The 17,017-nt window shown below is 37.6% G+C and overlaps 1 protein-coding gene across 3 annotated transcripts in view; it reads right to left on the bottom strand.

Moving 5' to 3' along the window:
• Positions 1 to 17,017, bottom strand: part of SOX5 (SRY-box transcription factor 5) — a 401,670-nt gene that overhangs the window by 199,051 nt on the left and 185,602 nt on the right. For all 3 annotated transcript variants that reach the window (XM_065886530.1, XM_065886528.1, XM_065886531.1), the window contains 2 exons: positions 11,421 to 11,593; positions 6,200 to 6,268 (listed from right to left, as the gene is read on the bottom strand). In XM_065886530.1, the coding sequence (XP_065742602.1) occupies positions 6,200 to 6,268; positions 11,421 to 11,593 (242 nt within the window). The remainder of the gene's footprint in view (positions 1 to 6,199; positions 6,269 to 11,420; positions 11,594 to 17,017) is intronic.

The raw sequence follows: 17,017 nt of genomic DNA, 5'->3' as shown, positions 1-17,017 counted from the left end.
GTTATATCAATACAAATTTAAAAATATATATGCATATCAATCTATCTGTATCTCTATCTACAAAAGCAGGTTTGTCCAGACAGAGAAATCATATGAATGACTGTAATTCTATCATTAGGTAATCACCAGGAGACGTACGTAAAAAAAAAAAAAAAAAAAAAACAATGCTTAAAGGATTTTAAAGTGGCTTCCTCTGAGTAAAAGGACAGACCTGCCAGGTATCATCACTGCTCTTTTAGGAGAGGACACCCATCTTCTCAATAGGAAGTTCTCCTTCCAGAAAGTACGAGGAAGAGAGGAAAGTCATTTCGAAAGCTGGTACTTTGTATCTCCATATTTTCTCCTCTAATAATCTATCTGAATGTCAAGAACTATATCCTCCCAGTGGTGGTATATTGTATTTCATACAGAAAAACATTAGCCGGAGCTCAAGGAGTTAATGCATTTCCTTCTTAGGTTGAAATGCTACCTTAATTATATGGTGTTTATTCTTGGCATTTCCAGTTTCCTAAAGAGACAAGGTTACTTTGCAATCTCTTTGTGCTCATGTATATGTGTGGGGTCTTGTTGAGGGGGGTAAAATGCTTCCGACTTACCACACTCAGAGAAAGAAATCATAAATCAGCAGGTCAGTCAGGTACTATTATTTCACCTTTAACGTTATTATGTTTCCAATGCAATATTTCAATGGATTTCCTTCTGCATAATAATTTATCAAGAATTACCGAAACTCTTAATGAGCTCAGAGAACTTTGGCTCCAATAAAATGAAACCTTTATCACAAATTGGTTGAGCCCATGACTGCAACGTAATCATTCAACTGTATATAAGTCAAGATGTATTTTTACTTCATAGGAATAAGTTCCCAGGGAAAGAAAACTCATTTTAAAACTTTTGGCCATTAAGCCTTAAATGACAGAATATTGGTGAAATAAAAATGACCAAGACTTGGGGAACTTGGAATCCAGCCATGGTTCCACAAGCAACAACTTACGTGACCTTGGGAAAATCTTCTAACCTTACTTGGTTTCACTTTACAAATGTCAAAATGAGAGATAGGTCTAAATAAAGGCTTTCTAAAATCTGCCATAGTTCTAAAATCATATAAATTTGGAAAAGTGAACTTACACTTTTCAGTGGCTACTGCCATGTAGGTTATATATTTTTTTTTCCTAGAAATTCTCCTCTACGGAAATAATCATTAAATTGTCCATCATCAGAAAAACAGAAAGAAGTTTTTCAAATGACTTAGGCAAAAACTTTTAGCATTGTGTGCTCATTACATGCCAGGGATGATGCCATTTAATCCTCAGACTAACCAGGTGTGACTTAGGTACTATAATTCCCATTTAATAGATGGGAATAATGAAACTCAGAAGGACTGAGCAATTTTCTCAAGATCACATAGCAGATGAGGTACAAAGATGCAGAAACTAAACATGAGTATGTCTAAATCCATAGAACCTGCTCTCTATCTTTTTGTTTAACCATTGAATACACTTAAGTTTCATACAGTTAAATATAATCCTGTAACACCTAAAGAATCAAGCTCTCTCCTACATACTATGGAATATACACCACACAACTAAGGAACAGAGATTTGTCCTTTGCTCAATCCTTAGCTCCAGACAGAATCAGCGACCCAAAATTACTACTAGTCCTGCATGTGCTTACCTTATGAATCAGAAACAATGACAGGGGTTATTAAGTACCAATTCTTTGCCCCCAAGAGAACACAATGAACAATAGTTGGAAAAGTTTATCAGAAGAGGGAATGCAACAAATATGTGGCATCTCTTATGACAGTTTAAACACTGAGCTTCCAGTGTGGGAATCATGAAATTATGCATTTGAAAAGAAGTACAATATCTTTAAATTCACCCTTAAAAATATTTAAGTCAATTTCATATTAGAGCATGTTGTTGGATTGACCCTCTAAGATGCTAATAAGAACTTTAAATTCCATTAAGTATTATTGAAAAAGGGTAAGAAATTTAAAACTAGGACATGCTTCCCCCGGCCCCCCCAAACACACACCCAAAGCTACAGAAACCGTGTCCTATACAAAGCTTCAAGACAAAAAGAGAACTTGAGTCTTCAGGAACATTCAGTTTGTTGCCATGATGGACGCTGAATAGAGGTCACTCATTCATTTACTTTAAAAGGTTTTGGTAACAGTGAATCAGGTCAAGATGAACCACTCGTCTAGGATCGTTACTGGAAACATAAACCATCTAACAGTATTAGAAACAGGCTGACTTATAAAAAAGAGGTTAGTCAGGAAATAAAACTGCTGAAGATGGGCACTATAGCACAAGCAATAGAGTAAAAGAAAAAAAAAAGATTACCCTCAAAAAATCCAGAAGGATATTTTTCTCTGAAATATTTACAAATTTCATCTTACGTATTAATGTGCATTAAAAGTTAGCTAGATACAGTAAGTGAAAGTGCAAAGATGTTCTTTTTTTTAAGGACAATAAGCAAAAACATTAAAGAAAAATATTGCTGAATAGTAGAAAAGGAAGACTAAACCTTCTTAGTGTTCCTAAAATTAAGGGTCTCATAAAGAAAGAGACAAATTCTTGAGGGAAGATGGGATGTTTCTGATATTATGCTTGATTTTATTTGTAGAATGAACTGATCTATGATCTTGTAAAGAATGACAGAAAATTCTCTTAATTCTTCTTTTAATCCTCATGAGTTATGTGAATAAACCTGGAAGAAAGCTATAACTCTATAAAGTCTTTATAAAGAAATAATGTAGATTGAGTTTTCAACCCAATTAGAATCACGCAATTTTAGAGCCAAGGTTGCTTTTTAAAGAGATAAGAACAGTTCATAAAGAATTGACCCTAAGTGATTAAATAAACTGGCTAATTTGCCAATTCTTATGGCATTTTTCTCTTTCAACAAATAACTGCAGAGTAAAACTTACCACCGTTCTTTTCATCTGGAGTTGAAAGAAAATAGAATTAACAGGTCAAGAGAAATTTTAAATAACCTGGGTCATTAGAATATGTGAATGTTTGTTCATAAACACACGTACAAACTTGTTCATACGTTTTTAAACTTGAATGAAATATACTTCGAATGGAGTAAAGATGACTAAATTAACCTCTCCTTTAAAGAGAGGAAAGAATGAGGAAAATGTTAGGGGACATCACCCTCCTGTCATTTAACACAGCTATCAAGTGTGAAAATTCGTTCTGCTCTCTTACCTATTAATCTAATCCATCTCACAGATCTGCTTAGACCATCTAACGTATTGCATAACTTTCCCAATATCTGAACCAAGTTAACGTCTTGTGTATTTATAGCTGAAAGAAAAATTTTAAATGTAGCCCTAACTGTGGACTAGTAACACTGCAGTCCACTATTATATCAAGAGAGGAACTAGAATGCATTGTTTTCTAAGGTCCAAAGGAACAATGGCACAAAACATCTAAAAAATGCAATCAGGATGAATAACGTAAGTGGTATGTTTTTTTCTACAAGGTCTTAAGGCTCCATATTTAAGAAAGAAAAAAAAGTAGATCAAATTCAAAATATACTATATATTTTCAGATATCAAAGAAAATTTAATCTATGGTAAATTCTTATGCGAGCATTGATTACATATTGACAAAAATTCATTTCATAATAATATTTGTTATACATTTAATTTGCCTTCTACTATAGCAGATTTGATTTTTAATCTTCTCCCTCCTTGTCCTATGCCGCCAAAGAAAAGGAGGAAGTAGAAAGAAGAAAAGGGAGAGAAAAAATTCTATAAAGGAAATATGGTTAAAGATTTATGTGGGGACCAAAAAGGATCTCTTCTATGTTTTTAATCTTCTGTTTCTACATATGCCCCTACATCAGTGCTTCCCATATCTCTCAATAGACTAATTTAAATATATTGTGATTTTCATAACTATTAAGTGTTTGTTAGACAGCTCCAAATTAACAATTTATAAAATATACTTTAGAACTATGATTTCAGTTAATGAATATACTAGAAGCTGTGAAAATTAATTCCTTTCAGACTGTCACTCTTGCTCGGTATTTAATTTTTGCCTGAAACATTCCCAGGCTTTTTTTAAAAAAATAATAGCGTGATGGGTTTTGACTCCGTCGTTATCATTTATCTGTGCTAACACTAGAAAAGAGGACAAATACACAGATATAGTATCTCAGCATCTTTTAATGTTTCCCCCAAATTACTGTCAGTGTGACATTATTTCCTTTAGGGACTACTGGATTTTTTCTGGTCTACCCTGTGAACTAGTGGAGGCCAGCAGCATAACATTTTGATCAAATAGAAATTCTAAGCTTTTAAAATTCTCATACTCAGCAGAATTTCAACTAACAGTCAGAAAACTTTGCTTCTGATCCTGGTTCTACCTATAACTAGTCATGTGATCTTGGGCAAGTGATTAAACTTGGCTCCAGCTCGCTGGAATACAGTTTCTATAGTCATGTCATTTCTAGAATAGTTTAAGGTACTTCATTTAAAAAATGCTCTGCCTTATAAAGTACAATGCTCCATGCTCTGGAGCAAGAAATCCTCCAATTTCAACATTTTGTTATTATGACAGAGCTTTAAATCCACATTATGAACGCTGAAGGTGTTGCACAATTTATATGGTCAGAAAACACAGCTGATTGAGCCTTCTACATATTTATAATACGGGTTTACATACATTTTTGCAATTCTATGTAACAAAAGACTATCTCAATCTCATAAAAATTATAAGCACTTAAAACCATTGGTACCCTCATCAAATCACAGTGAAACGAAGTGACTTGCAAAGGACCACACCACTCATTATGGAATTGTATCTTATTTATAATGAGAAATTGCCATAATAATTCTATTATCTTTGGTTTTCAATAATCAAAAACATTTTAAGTGTAGATAACCTCGTACCATCAACTAAAATTACATTCAAAGGCAGCATGCTTAGGCTAAACATGAAACCCGAAAAACAGTTTTAAACCATTGAATGAATAAGCACACTCCAGGTATGGACAGACAGATAATATCACATTAGAAATATGCTGTTCGTAATTAAGGAAGGCACAGAGTCTTGGCTGGAACATTTCACTGATGTTTCTCTGTCTCACTGAAACTGTGCTCATTAAAATCTCAGGTAGAATAAGAATGAGTAAACCTTGACTGGGCTATATAACCCACAGTAAAGAAATTAAGTGTAGCTGACCCAGCTAGATAAAATGGGATAAACTTTTTTGGCAAATAAGTCTAAACATGATAAACATGTGGATGAAATAATTTTGACATGTTTGCTTCTGTCATTTATATTTACACTTAATAAAATATATTGGATTCTCAAGATACTGCTTCAAGAGAATGATGAATTTCTCCCCAGATAAGCTGACTGCAGATCTAACAGTTGATTTCCGATGGATGATGTCCCATAAGGTCAGAGTCATTGCTCCATGAACTAGTTTCCTCTTCTTGCTAGTCATAGCAAGTATGTATTGAGTACTTACTATGTGCCTTGACACTACGCTAAAGCTCTCCGTCCATGATTTTATTAAATCCTCCTAAACACTCTACGAAATGAGCGCTTTCAGAGAGGGAATTTTCAGAAAGGGAAACAAATTTTGGCAAAACGCATGCCACAAGCAAGTGGTGGAGACAGGCTATCCCTGGCAGCTTTGCTTCTCATCATTGCAAATTTCCACAGAAGAAAAATATGGAGGTTATAGAGCCCTCAGTCTTCGTTTCTCCACGCAGTATGAAGGGTGAAATTCGACTTGAACACCAAATCGTTACCCTCCCTCACTTCCACCTTGATCACACGTGGCTCTCGAGCCTACTGTAAAACGTTCTCCCTGCCACCGACGTCTAACTGAAAACCTTTCTGCTTTGGTTCCCCTGCACCTCCCCCATTAAGAACATTTCCAGGCACATATTAAACGTTAAAGAATAGAGAAAATGAAACATTTCTCTACAATAATTTCCTTTCCGTGTAGGATAAAAGTTACCATCAGCTTGCCTCCCCTAAAACATCGCGACACAGTCGGGCCCGTGACGGGGCCACCGTGTGCAAGGTTCTCATGGCTCGTGGGTGACACGTCATGATTAGGCTGAAAGTAACTTTTATTTTGGAGCTCATTTCAGTCAGGTCACCTGAAAATGAGAAACAAAATCTATTTCTTAATTGGAAGTCCGTATGAAATTATGGTTTCTGACCTGGATCTGTTGCTGAAGCAAATTGATTTTGTGTTGTTGCTGCAGAAGCTGCTGCTGTTGTCTTGCAATCTGCGGAGAAACGGCACATGAAAAAGTTAAGAGTATATTACAGTCCCAGGGGGAGATTACCAATGTTCTGTGTCTCAAAGTTTGATTTGACACTGATTAAGCTTACGAAGATAGATGTGCCTGCGCCCCTACAGGACCAGCAAGTCATCCTTAAGTAGGATCAGACAAGATATTTAGACTTAGGGACAGTTATGCTTCTTTTGGAAAACGAAGCCTAAGACACAACAACAGTGGTCCAATCCAGTGTGAAATGCTGGAGTTTCAAAAATCCCTCTTCCTGGCAGTATGTTAAGGAGGTACTTACCTCTGACATTTTCAGCCCTTGGAAAAGAAAGAGAATATTTCACAAACAGGAGGGTGTGCCAAAGAGTTCAGAGCAGGACAAGGTACTGTAAGATGCTCTATTCCTTAGTGAGGTTCTGGTATGCTTTTGTGTCTTGGTAAACACTGTCATTTCTGCCTCTCACAAACTGACTGCCGAGTCCTCAACACATTCAATTCTGGTCTCTACTGACAGGATTCTTAATAAAGTCACCAGTCACTTCCAATTTTTTAAATTCTGAAGTGTTTTCTCGTCCTCACTGCTTGACTTTTCATCAGAATTCAATACTCAAGCGCTTTCCCTTGATCCTGGACTTTCTCCCTTGGCTTCCATGACATCACATTTTCCCTGTTTTGCTCCTACCTCTGAGTCTGATTCTTCTCAGTTACTGTCAATGGCTCTCTCCCATCACACAATGTTGTAGGCTCACTTTAGACTCTATTCCTTTCCCTCTATACCTACATCCACACGTATGCCAAGTGATTACAAATTTGTTTCTCTAGCCTGGATCTTTGCTTTAAGCTTTAGACCCATTTATCCAACAACATTCTCAAAGGCACTACAAATTCAACAGATTCAAAACTAAACTCAGGAATTAGCCCTCAGTGTGGTCATCCTAAGTGTTAAGCCAGACGAGCACAACTGCCCCCTGTTTTTCGCTGTCATAACATCCTCTACCTACTTGATACTATACCACATGCTATGATGTTATATTTATTTTTGTTTTTGCTTTAATTAACAGGTTTCTGTCTCCTAGGTAGAAATTCATAAATACGGTGAAGTTAGGGGTCACGTAGATTTTGCTCTCACCATTTGCGCAAAGCCTGATGCAAAAGGAGTACAGAGTGAACACTTGATGAAGAGTGCATGAGGGAAGAGACAAGAAGAAAATTCTAAACACTTCATGAGATAGGGCAGGAAACCTTCTCACAAGAATGTAACTTCTCTCCTCATGAAACTTATAGCTGCCTTATAAATACGCTCTAATTCTTATTCTCAATGCTATGGTCACTATCATTTTCATTAGGAAGGTATATCCCTTAACCTCTGTATCAGAAAGCAAAAAATTCAGGAAAAAATTTATGCAGAGTCCATTACTATGAATGAAAGTAAAGAACCTATATGATGAGGTTGGATCTACGTGGCTGCACAATGAACTTTTTATTTCCCCTATGTATGCTGGTACAATTATAATTATTTTAATGCTTTTGTTTTATCTTAGGAATACAGCCTAAAGAAATTCCTTTTTCTCTCTCTGAAGAAAAGTCAGAAAGGAAAAGGTAGAAAACGAAATACCACTCTCTTCCTTAAGTCCGGTCTTTCCTCCCACATATCAATATTTCAGCCGATATTTAAATCCTTTTATAAGTGCCTTAAGATTTCATTAAGAAACTAACCACCTCATAGCCCTCCACACTTGCTCCTGTTCTAAGTCACTGCTGCCTCTTGCCTGGATTGCTGTGATAGCGTCCTATCTGCTCTTTCTGCCTCTGCCCTCGCTCCCTGCAGCCTACTATAAACCAGCACCAAGAGAGATCCTTTTAAAATATAAGTTGTGTTGTGTTATTCCTCTTTTCAAAACCCTCTGTCTCGCTCAGAGTAAAAGCCAGTTTCCATATGATGCCTGCAAGGCCCTGTATGAGCTGGCCTCCTGTTATCTCTCTGATGTCATCTCTCTCTCTTCCCTTCGCCACTCCGCTTTCCTGTCTGCTGAACACACCAAGGGTACTCCTGCCTCTGGGCCTTTGCACTTGCTTTCCCCTCCATCTGGAACACTCTTTTCCTAGATAACTGCATTGGTCACTCCCTCACCTCCTACAAGTCTCTGCTCAGCTGTTACCCTATCAATGAGGCCTTCCCTGAGCAGTCTTTTTTTTTGGCTGCGTTTGGTCTTCATTGCTGCGCATGGGCTTTCTCTAGTTGTGGCGAGCGGGGGCTACCCTTTGTTGCAGTGCGTGGGCTTCTCATTGCGGTGGCTTCTCTTGTTGCTGAGCATGGGCTCTAGGCATGCAGGCTTCAGTAGTTGTGGCACACAGGCTTAGTTGTTCCACAGCATGTGGGATCTTCCTGGACCAGGGCTCGAACCCGTGTCCCCTGCATTGGCAAGCAGATTCTTAACTACTGCGCCACCAGGGAAGCCCTGAGCAGTCATTTTAAAAGAGCCTATCTCTCTACCTGGCACCCTCATCCCTATTTTTCTGCTTCATTTTCAACATATATTTTACTTATTTATTATCTATCTCTTCCCAACTAGAACTCAATACATGAGGTATTTTGGTCTGTTTTATTCCTTGCTGTAACCTATTAACTAAAACAGAAGCTGGCATCAAATGGGTGCTCAACAGAAAGTTGTTGAAAAGATGAATGTGGGACGGAGCACAGAGTAGGGACACACACAGTGTACTGACTAGGGAGTGTTGGGAGTAGGGTCAGAAAAGGAGTTCTAAAGGTGAGAGAAACCTAACCTGAATCTTAAGGAATAAATACTAAATGTCCTTCAGAAATATCCCTGTGTCCCGATGAAAAGATCAGTGACTACAGAGTGCTGATGCTGCACGGCAGAGAGGATCTGGGAGAGCAGAACGGGCTCCAGGAACCTGGCCAGTAGCTCTCAGGAGGGATCTTCTCTCAGGCTGTATAGGCAGCATTGCCTGGCATCGCTCCAATACAGCGGAGAATTTCTGGAAGAACCTAAGGATTTCTGAAGTTCTAAGGAGAATGGCAGAGTAAGTAGAAAATTCTAGAATCCGTTGATGATATTTGAGGATGGGTCAGAGTGTGAAAGAGAAAGTAAGGAACCTTGCTCTCCATTAGTAATTGCTCAGATTTTTTAGGACAAGCATGCCCTCAGGCCCATCGAAGTATGGATTCTCTACAAAGAAATATCCCCATCTGAGTTCCAGTTTCAGAGGCTCCTAGGATCTTCTGAATTCAGATGTCTGAAAGTATTGAGGGTTATGAACAAGAAAAGAGTGGTGTTCTTCTAGACTGTCATGGGCAATCATTCTGAGCTGTTTCATCGTACGGGTAGAGCAAGAGGAATAAGGGTTATCTCCAATAACAGGCTAAATATATACTTAAGGAAGATGGTGACACATTTCATTAAAAATAAAAATATCATCTTTCAAGCAGAGATGAACCATCAAGTAGAGAAAAGTAAACAGAAGGAAAGGAGGGCTCCTCAAATGTAATCTGAATGTTTCTCCACCTCTTTCAACTCTGCTAGTTTACACTTTGACAGCTGTCTAGAAGGTTTTGCAGTATTTGTGTAGATACAAAAGTACCCTTGACTAAATAACAGTCCTCCTCCACTTAAGACGGTGAGTGCACTAAACCCAGAACATGGAATGGTAAACTAAGTTAGTCCTAGAAAAGATGTGCCATCTTTATATGTAAGCTCACCCTATGACACCTTCTGTCTTTCCTTCCCATGACTACCAAGCCTCTTTTAAGTAATACTTCTTATGCATTACCTCCATTTCCCCACTATGCATTGTTCTTCTACATGTCAATTCTTATTATCTGATTTCTGCTACTAAAGCTCCAGAGAAGCCCCATGTTTAAAGGCTGACAATGAGAATCTAAATGACTACTCTAGTAGCTTCTTGCTTCTGGATATGTTCATTTTCCTCTCCCTACCGGCTATATGCCAGCATCTCCCAAGGATCTCTCTTCCCTTAATTCCTTTCCATTTTCTCATGATATCGCCACTACTCTCATTTAAGGCCCATAAACCTGTCATTCCTCTGCATGAAACACCTTGGCCCTAGATATTAATACCACTGCCTCTCATAGGTCATTTAGATCTGAGCTTAACTGGCAGATCCAACCACCCAAGCTAAGATGGCAACCCAAACTTGTCATATTAATCAATATTTGTTAAATTACTCTCAGTACATGTTTTCAAATTACTTATCACTCTCTGAAGTTATTTTGGTAATTTTTCTTTTCCTTTGTTAATTGTCTCTCTTTCCACTAGAAATTAGGGGCTTTGTCTTTCTGGTTAATTGAGGTAACTTCAGTAGTTAGCACAGTGCCTGGCACACAAGCACTTGATTACTATTTTTTGAATAAATGAATGAAACCGACTGTCTCCAGTGGTTTAAACTACCATCTCTATGTAGATAATCTAGGAAACGAGGCTCAGCCCTCTCTTCCAAACTGTGAATTGATATTTCTATTCTCTCACATACTTTCAGATGGACAACCTGACGACCGCTCTAATTCCGCATAATAAAACCACCTGCTTTTCCAAATCTGCCCTCCTCTTGACCTTCCCTGTTACCCTGGCTCAACGCTTTTCCTCTCTCTTTAGCCCACTTAAAAAATTCAACTGACCATAATTCTTCCACCTATTTATCCCTTCTTTCTCTTTCTCCATGGTCACTACCCTATCTGGTTTAGAGTCTCACACCTTATTTAGATGATCATAGTAGCCTCCTAACCAAACTTCTTGCCCCATGATTGGAAATTGACTTCACTTGTTGAATCCTACCTAGCCTTCCAAGTTCACACCAAACACATTGAATGAAATCTTTCCTAATGTCCCTGACTGGAAATGGTCTCTTGACTCTCCACGGTTCTTTTTGGTACCGTGCTCGTGAATTTCACCTCGATTATAATCACTTCCAAGTTATGTACCACTAAAATAGTTAATAAGCTTTTTCAGATGAGTTTTTTGCTCGCTTTGGTGTTTCGCCGTTTTATTTACTCAGGCAGGGCAGGGGGGAGAAGCTTTTACTGATCTCTGTTTGCCTCCGAGAGTGACCTGTATGCTTCAGGCAGAACAATACCTGAGGAACCTGACTGTGTTCTCTAGTTCTTACTCACCTGTTCTTGCTGCTGCTTGGCCAGCTCCATTTGCTGCCGCTGTTTCTCGATCTGAGATGCAGCCAGTTTTTTCTGCTCATCATGGGCAGCCAACAGCTGCTCTCGCAGACTGGTTAGCTGATTGATCATCCCCATGAGCTGTCTCTCCTTCTCAGCGAGGCTTTCGGGAGTCCCTGAAAATAAGATGGCAATAAAACATGTAAGAAAAGAGGAATAAGAAGAGAGTGGTTTTTCGATGACAGTGACTCTGGTGTATAGAGAATTATTACATGAGTAAGGTTGGACACACAAACATAGACTTACCTTCTTTTAGATTATAACTCAACAGTAAAAAGTGATGGCTATTTACTCATTACAAAATATCAGGATGAACAAATATTTTGATTGTTTTTATTTATGATGAGCAATAATCTGTAGCTGTTTTGCCCCTTTTATTTCATAAGTAAATAAAAAACTGTTGGCTGAGCATTTATTATTCTTAATTTTCTAAGCTGGGGTTTGATGGAAACAAAAAGAGGCTTAAAACACAGTTCTTGGTCCTAAGTAGTTTTTTTTTTTTTTTTTTTTTTGCGGTACACGGGCCTCTCGCTGTCGTGACCTCTACCGTTGCGGAGCACAGGCTCCAGACGCGCAGGCTCAGCGGCCATGGCTCACGGGCCCAGCCGCTCCGTGGCATGTGGGATCTTCCCGGACCGGGGCACGAACCCGTGTCCCCTGCATCGGCAGGCGGACTCTCAACCACTGCGCCACCTGGGAAGCCCCGTAAGTAGCTTTTTTTTTTTGTATCGAAGAGGCAAGACAAACCATGAAAATTTAATAACCACAATTATTAAGAGATCAAGGGTATTATTATCAGTAATACGATTCTTCTTTTCTTAAAAAGAGAATCTTGAAGAATCAGATTAAGGAATTCTACATTTAAAAAGGAAAACTCTATTAGTTAATCACGTTTTAGACTGTTTTCTCATATGCCACTCAGAGGCTTTCTTCAAAAATAGAATATAGCTAGCAGAAAAAATATTCAAGTTTGAGAATATAAATTTATGCTCTCATGAAATAATGAAATGTAGTTGGAAAACTAACTGATCACATTATGGCCACCCAAGATTACAGTTAAATCCAAGATTATAGTCGTTAGCACCATATGTTGTACCATTATTGACATATTTATTTACTGAATCTCCCAGTGGAGTATAAACTCCATGATAGCAGAATTCTAGCTTGTTTTGTTTAATACTATGTCCCCAGAGTAATGCCTAGCACATAGTAGGCACCCCATAACCTTTTCTTAAATGAATTAAATAAATAAACTTCTTAAGATGAGAGAAAAGTCCTTAATTGAGTGACAATGTATGATTCTATGCAAATAGATAAATAACCCTTATTAGGATTACTTAAGTTAAGGATGCTTTCAAATACATTTGAAATAACAAGAAAAAATCTTTGGAAGCTTATATTTCCCCAATATTGTTCTATTCTACCAAAATGCAATAGATATATGGCTTGAAGTTACAATAAAAATCACAGTAAATCTGGGAGTTTTGATATAACTAAAGGAAAAGTAAAAGGAAGGAAGAGTCACTCAGGAAAGGAAAAGTCCTAGAATTTTGATGCTGAAAGTAAACTAGAGATTATGTTTCTTCCCTCAAAAAAATTACCACACATTTAATTCAAAGCAACAGTCAATCTTTGCCAGGATGTTTTTTTTTTTCTTTTATTGTTGGTGTTCCTTAGATTATCAGTGTTATAATTTGGACAGGACTCGAATTGCTTTGATATTTTTATAGAAATGTTGTTGCTTTCAACTGGTAATCCACCTGAAGGATCTAAAAGTCATTCATTACGTTGCCTTTAAAAATTCTGCCTAATGAAAGTGCCTCAAGCAGCCGCATAACACAGGGAAATCAGCTTGATGCTTTGTGACCACCTAGAGGGGTGGGATTGGGAGGGTGGGAGGGAGAGGCAAGAGGGTGGGGATATGGGGATATATGTATGCATATAGCTGATTCACTTTGTTATACAGCAGCAACTAACACACCAATGTAAAGCAATTATACTCCAATAGAGATGTAAAAAATAATAATAATAAAATAAAACTGGAAAAAAAAAAGCAAGTGCCTCTACTAGAGTGTAAGCTCCAGAAGGGCAGAAATCTGTCTACTCCATTTGCTACCATTACATCTCCAGAACATAGCACATGGCAAGACAGAGAGCAGTATTTGTTGAATGAACTGAAAATATAATGAATAGAAACAGACTTAAGTTATTCTAAATTTACAACTAAAGCTTTTCTCAATGGCAGTCTCATCCAACTAGAGTAAAAGTCAGACCCCCTCATCAGAAGGTACGAATGGCATTATTCTGTTTCATCAAAGGAATATTTAAGTTATCTAACTTACAAACATCTGTGCATTGGTCTTTTTCATTGACAACGAATGCAATCAAACTTTGATAAAATTTAGTTATGTATCCTTTACTGCAATATAGATACTCTTAGAAGTTGGAACCTATTAAAATTACATAAGGAATGCGATCACGTATAACATGACAGTATAAATTGATATTCTAGTGTACACTGCTAATACGATAAATATTCTTACCTTCTTTCAGATTTCTGTAATTTATTTTGAAAAAATAGTTTAATTCTTTTTGCTTCAATATCTTAAAAGGTGGACTTTGGCTTGGATTTTAAAATATATGTACTATGGAAAGCTATCAGGTTTTTTTTTTTTTGCCTGCACTGCTTGACTTGCGGGAGTTCCCTGGCAGTGAAAGCACCAAGCCTTAACCACTGGACTGCCAGGAAATTCCCGTGAAAGCTATCAGTTTTAAGGGCGACTATCAGAATGAAACGGAACAATTGAAAAGTAGCTATGGTCTTTACCGTTGTTACCCCATGGCTGGATATTTTGTTTCTGGGACATTATGAACAAGATGTGTGCATTATCATTTGTACAGTGAAAGCAAGGGTCGTTCTTATCTTTTTTAAAAAGTATGGTTCTATACAATTTCTTACTACAAATGTCTACCTTTTAATGGAGATTGTAATTTTATAACCTTTTCCCAAGATTATTCCATCCGCTTACTTGGGTATTGTACTTAAAATGTAAAAAACAGCTTTGTTTTGTTTTGTTTTTAATATCACATTCAATTCACTGCACTTAGAGACTGGAATGTAGTCAATAATAGCCATCTCGAAGCACGGCATTTCTTGGTCATCCATTCATCAAATACGTACTGGGTTCCAAACTTTGGGCCTACAGTAAGCTAGATAGTCTACAAGGAAAGTTCACCATGGAGGCAGGCTAACGATGGGTGCATCTCAGAGGGACTCTTCATCTAGCTGTGGTGGGTCTGAATAAGTTTTCATGTTTTACAGGATTTTAGAGATCACCCATTCCAACTTTACTAAGACGGACTACCAAGCATCACGTAGAGAGCACAGGCTTTGAAGGCAGACAGAATTAGAGTCACATCTTGACCCTGTCACAACTAAAGCACGTGGTTCTGGATAATTCATCTCTCTCTCTGAGACTCAATTTCTTCCTACATAAAATAGGAGTAAAATGACTTTGTTACAATAATTTTGTAAAGGATGTTAGCAAAGTGGCTGTACATAAACAGGCATGTAATCAATGCAACTGTTTGTAAATGAGGGGATGAGGAAATAAACCAAAAGAGGTAACCTCATTTCCACAAGTCTTTGAGAGAATCAGGGCAACAAGACACCAAATCTTTTTAACTACATCATGCTCCGCTAGTAGGAGAAATGTTAATTTCAAAGGGGAAAATGTTTTAGGTAAATTCTATTATCCAATGATCTGGATAGCGTAAGCTCTGGAGTCCACATCTACAAGAAAAAACAATGGTTTTATAATTATTTTAATTTTAGGATCTTCACGACCCTCGGATAGCTGAATACTTGTTAATTGAATGAATGTATTTTTAAATGACAAAAATGTTGAGGAGAGGATATTTTTACTTTCAAATATAAACCCTAGATTAAATATGCAAGAGTATTCGCTTAAAATATGCATTATTAAGTGCCTGCTGTAAAAGGTATATATAACTTCTTTTTTGTTTGTTTGTTTGTTTTGTTTTTTTTGCGGTACGCGGGCCTCTCACCGTTGTGGCCTCTCCCGTTGCGGAGCACAGGCTCCGGACGCGCAGGCTCAGCGGCCATGGCTCACGGGCCCAGCCGCTCCGTGGCACGTGGGATCCTCCCAGACTGGGGCACGAACCCGCGTCCCTTGCATCGGCAGGCGGACTCTCAACCACTGTGCCACCAGGGAAGCCCTATAACTTCTTACCTGGTAAACTGGATTATCAATATACGAATCAATGAGAGCCAGTGGCTGATTGGTCTCTTCCCATCGCTTGCTGTGTTTATACACTGGCATGAGGACTCTGGCTTCCCAAGACAGAGCAAGTAACTGATTTGCAGAAAACATAAAGTCGCTTTCTGCTTTTATAGACACTGCCAAACTTATTTTAAAAATTTATATTCTGTGCCCCAGTAGTCTTTCTTCAGTTCTTATGAAATAGTTTTTACAAAAAGTGAAAACATTACTCATAAGCAACTACAAGGAACTATAAAACAAGCTTAGTAGATTAAAAACATTAAACATTTACTTTATTTAGAAGTAAATGACTATATGTTATGTACCTTCCTTATGGCTGACTCTTATGTTAAACAAATTCCAGATACAACAGTTCCCTCAGAAAATAATCAACATTTCCAACCCCTCTGAAAAAATGTGAAGATATATATATATATATATATATATATATATATATATAAAATGCACAAATGAAACAGTCACAAGGTAATTAGCAAACCATGTGTTTCTTAAATAGTTACTGGACTTTTAAAAGAATGGGTTTAAAACAGCTTTCAAAGTTATACAAAGCCTTACATATCTAAATGCTGAGATTTTAGTTTCCGTGTTTTAAATTTATAAAAATCCAAGGATACCTCTTACTAGATTATTACCTGGGACCTGATTCCTGTTCCAAGCCTGCTTATTTTCAAATCGTCTAATGTTATTTAAAGAGAATCATCTCTTTCAAGCCATATACTAAATCTACATATCTCTTTCATATCAAAATGTTATGTCACCTAAGAGGGGATCTACTTTAATCCTCATGTTGAATCTACATAGCATGACTTTAATTCATGAGTCCTGAAAGACCACAGTATTGTGGAATGGATTATTTACTTGAATCCATCATTGGCATTCTAGAGCTGTTTGGTGTTTGCCTTTATGTCCCATCTTCTAGAAAGAACAAAATTATAGCTTTCAAAAAGAGCCAATTTTTTATTATACCGACTACAACTGGCATTTTCCTTAATACCAGATATAACACTTTACTGGCCTAAATTAATGCATTCTGAGCAGGGTGAGAAGGGTCTACCTGGGATACCAATGGGAAAGAAACAAGGCTCTGAAGAATTCTTCGAACAAGGCAGGTAGAGAAACTGATCTAGGCTTTTCTGAGTGCCCTACTCAGAAAACCTCTCAAACAATGCCCTGCTTTCATAACCTGAACAAAATAGAAATATTTTAAGAGAGTTTTGCATGGAGATATTTTTCTTA

Source organism: Phocoena phocoena, chromosome 11, assembly GCF_963924675.1.
Source record: "Phocoena phocoena chromosome 11, mPhoPho1.1, whole genome shotgun sequence".
NCBI lineage: Eukaryota > Metazoa > Chordata > Mammalia > Artiodactyla > Phocoenidae > Phocoena > Phocoena phocoena.
Note: the sequence above shows the minus strand (reverse complement) of the source record. Positions and strands in the feature narration are given on the sequence as shown.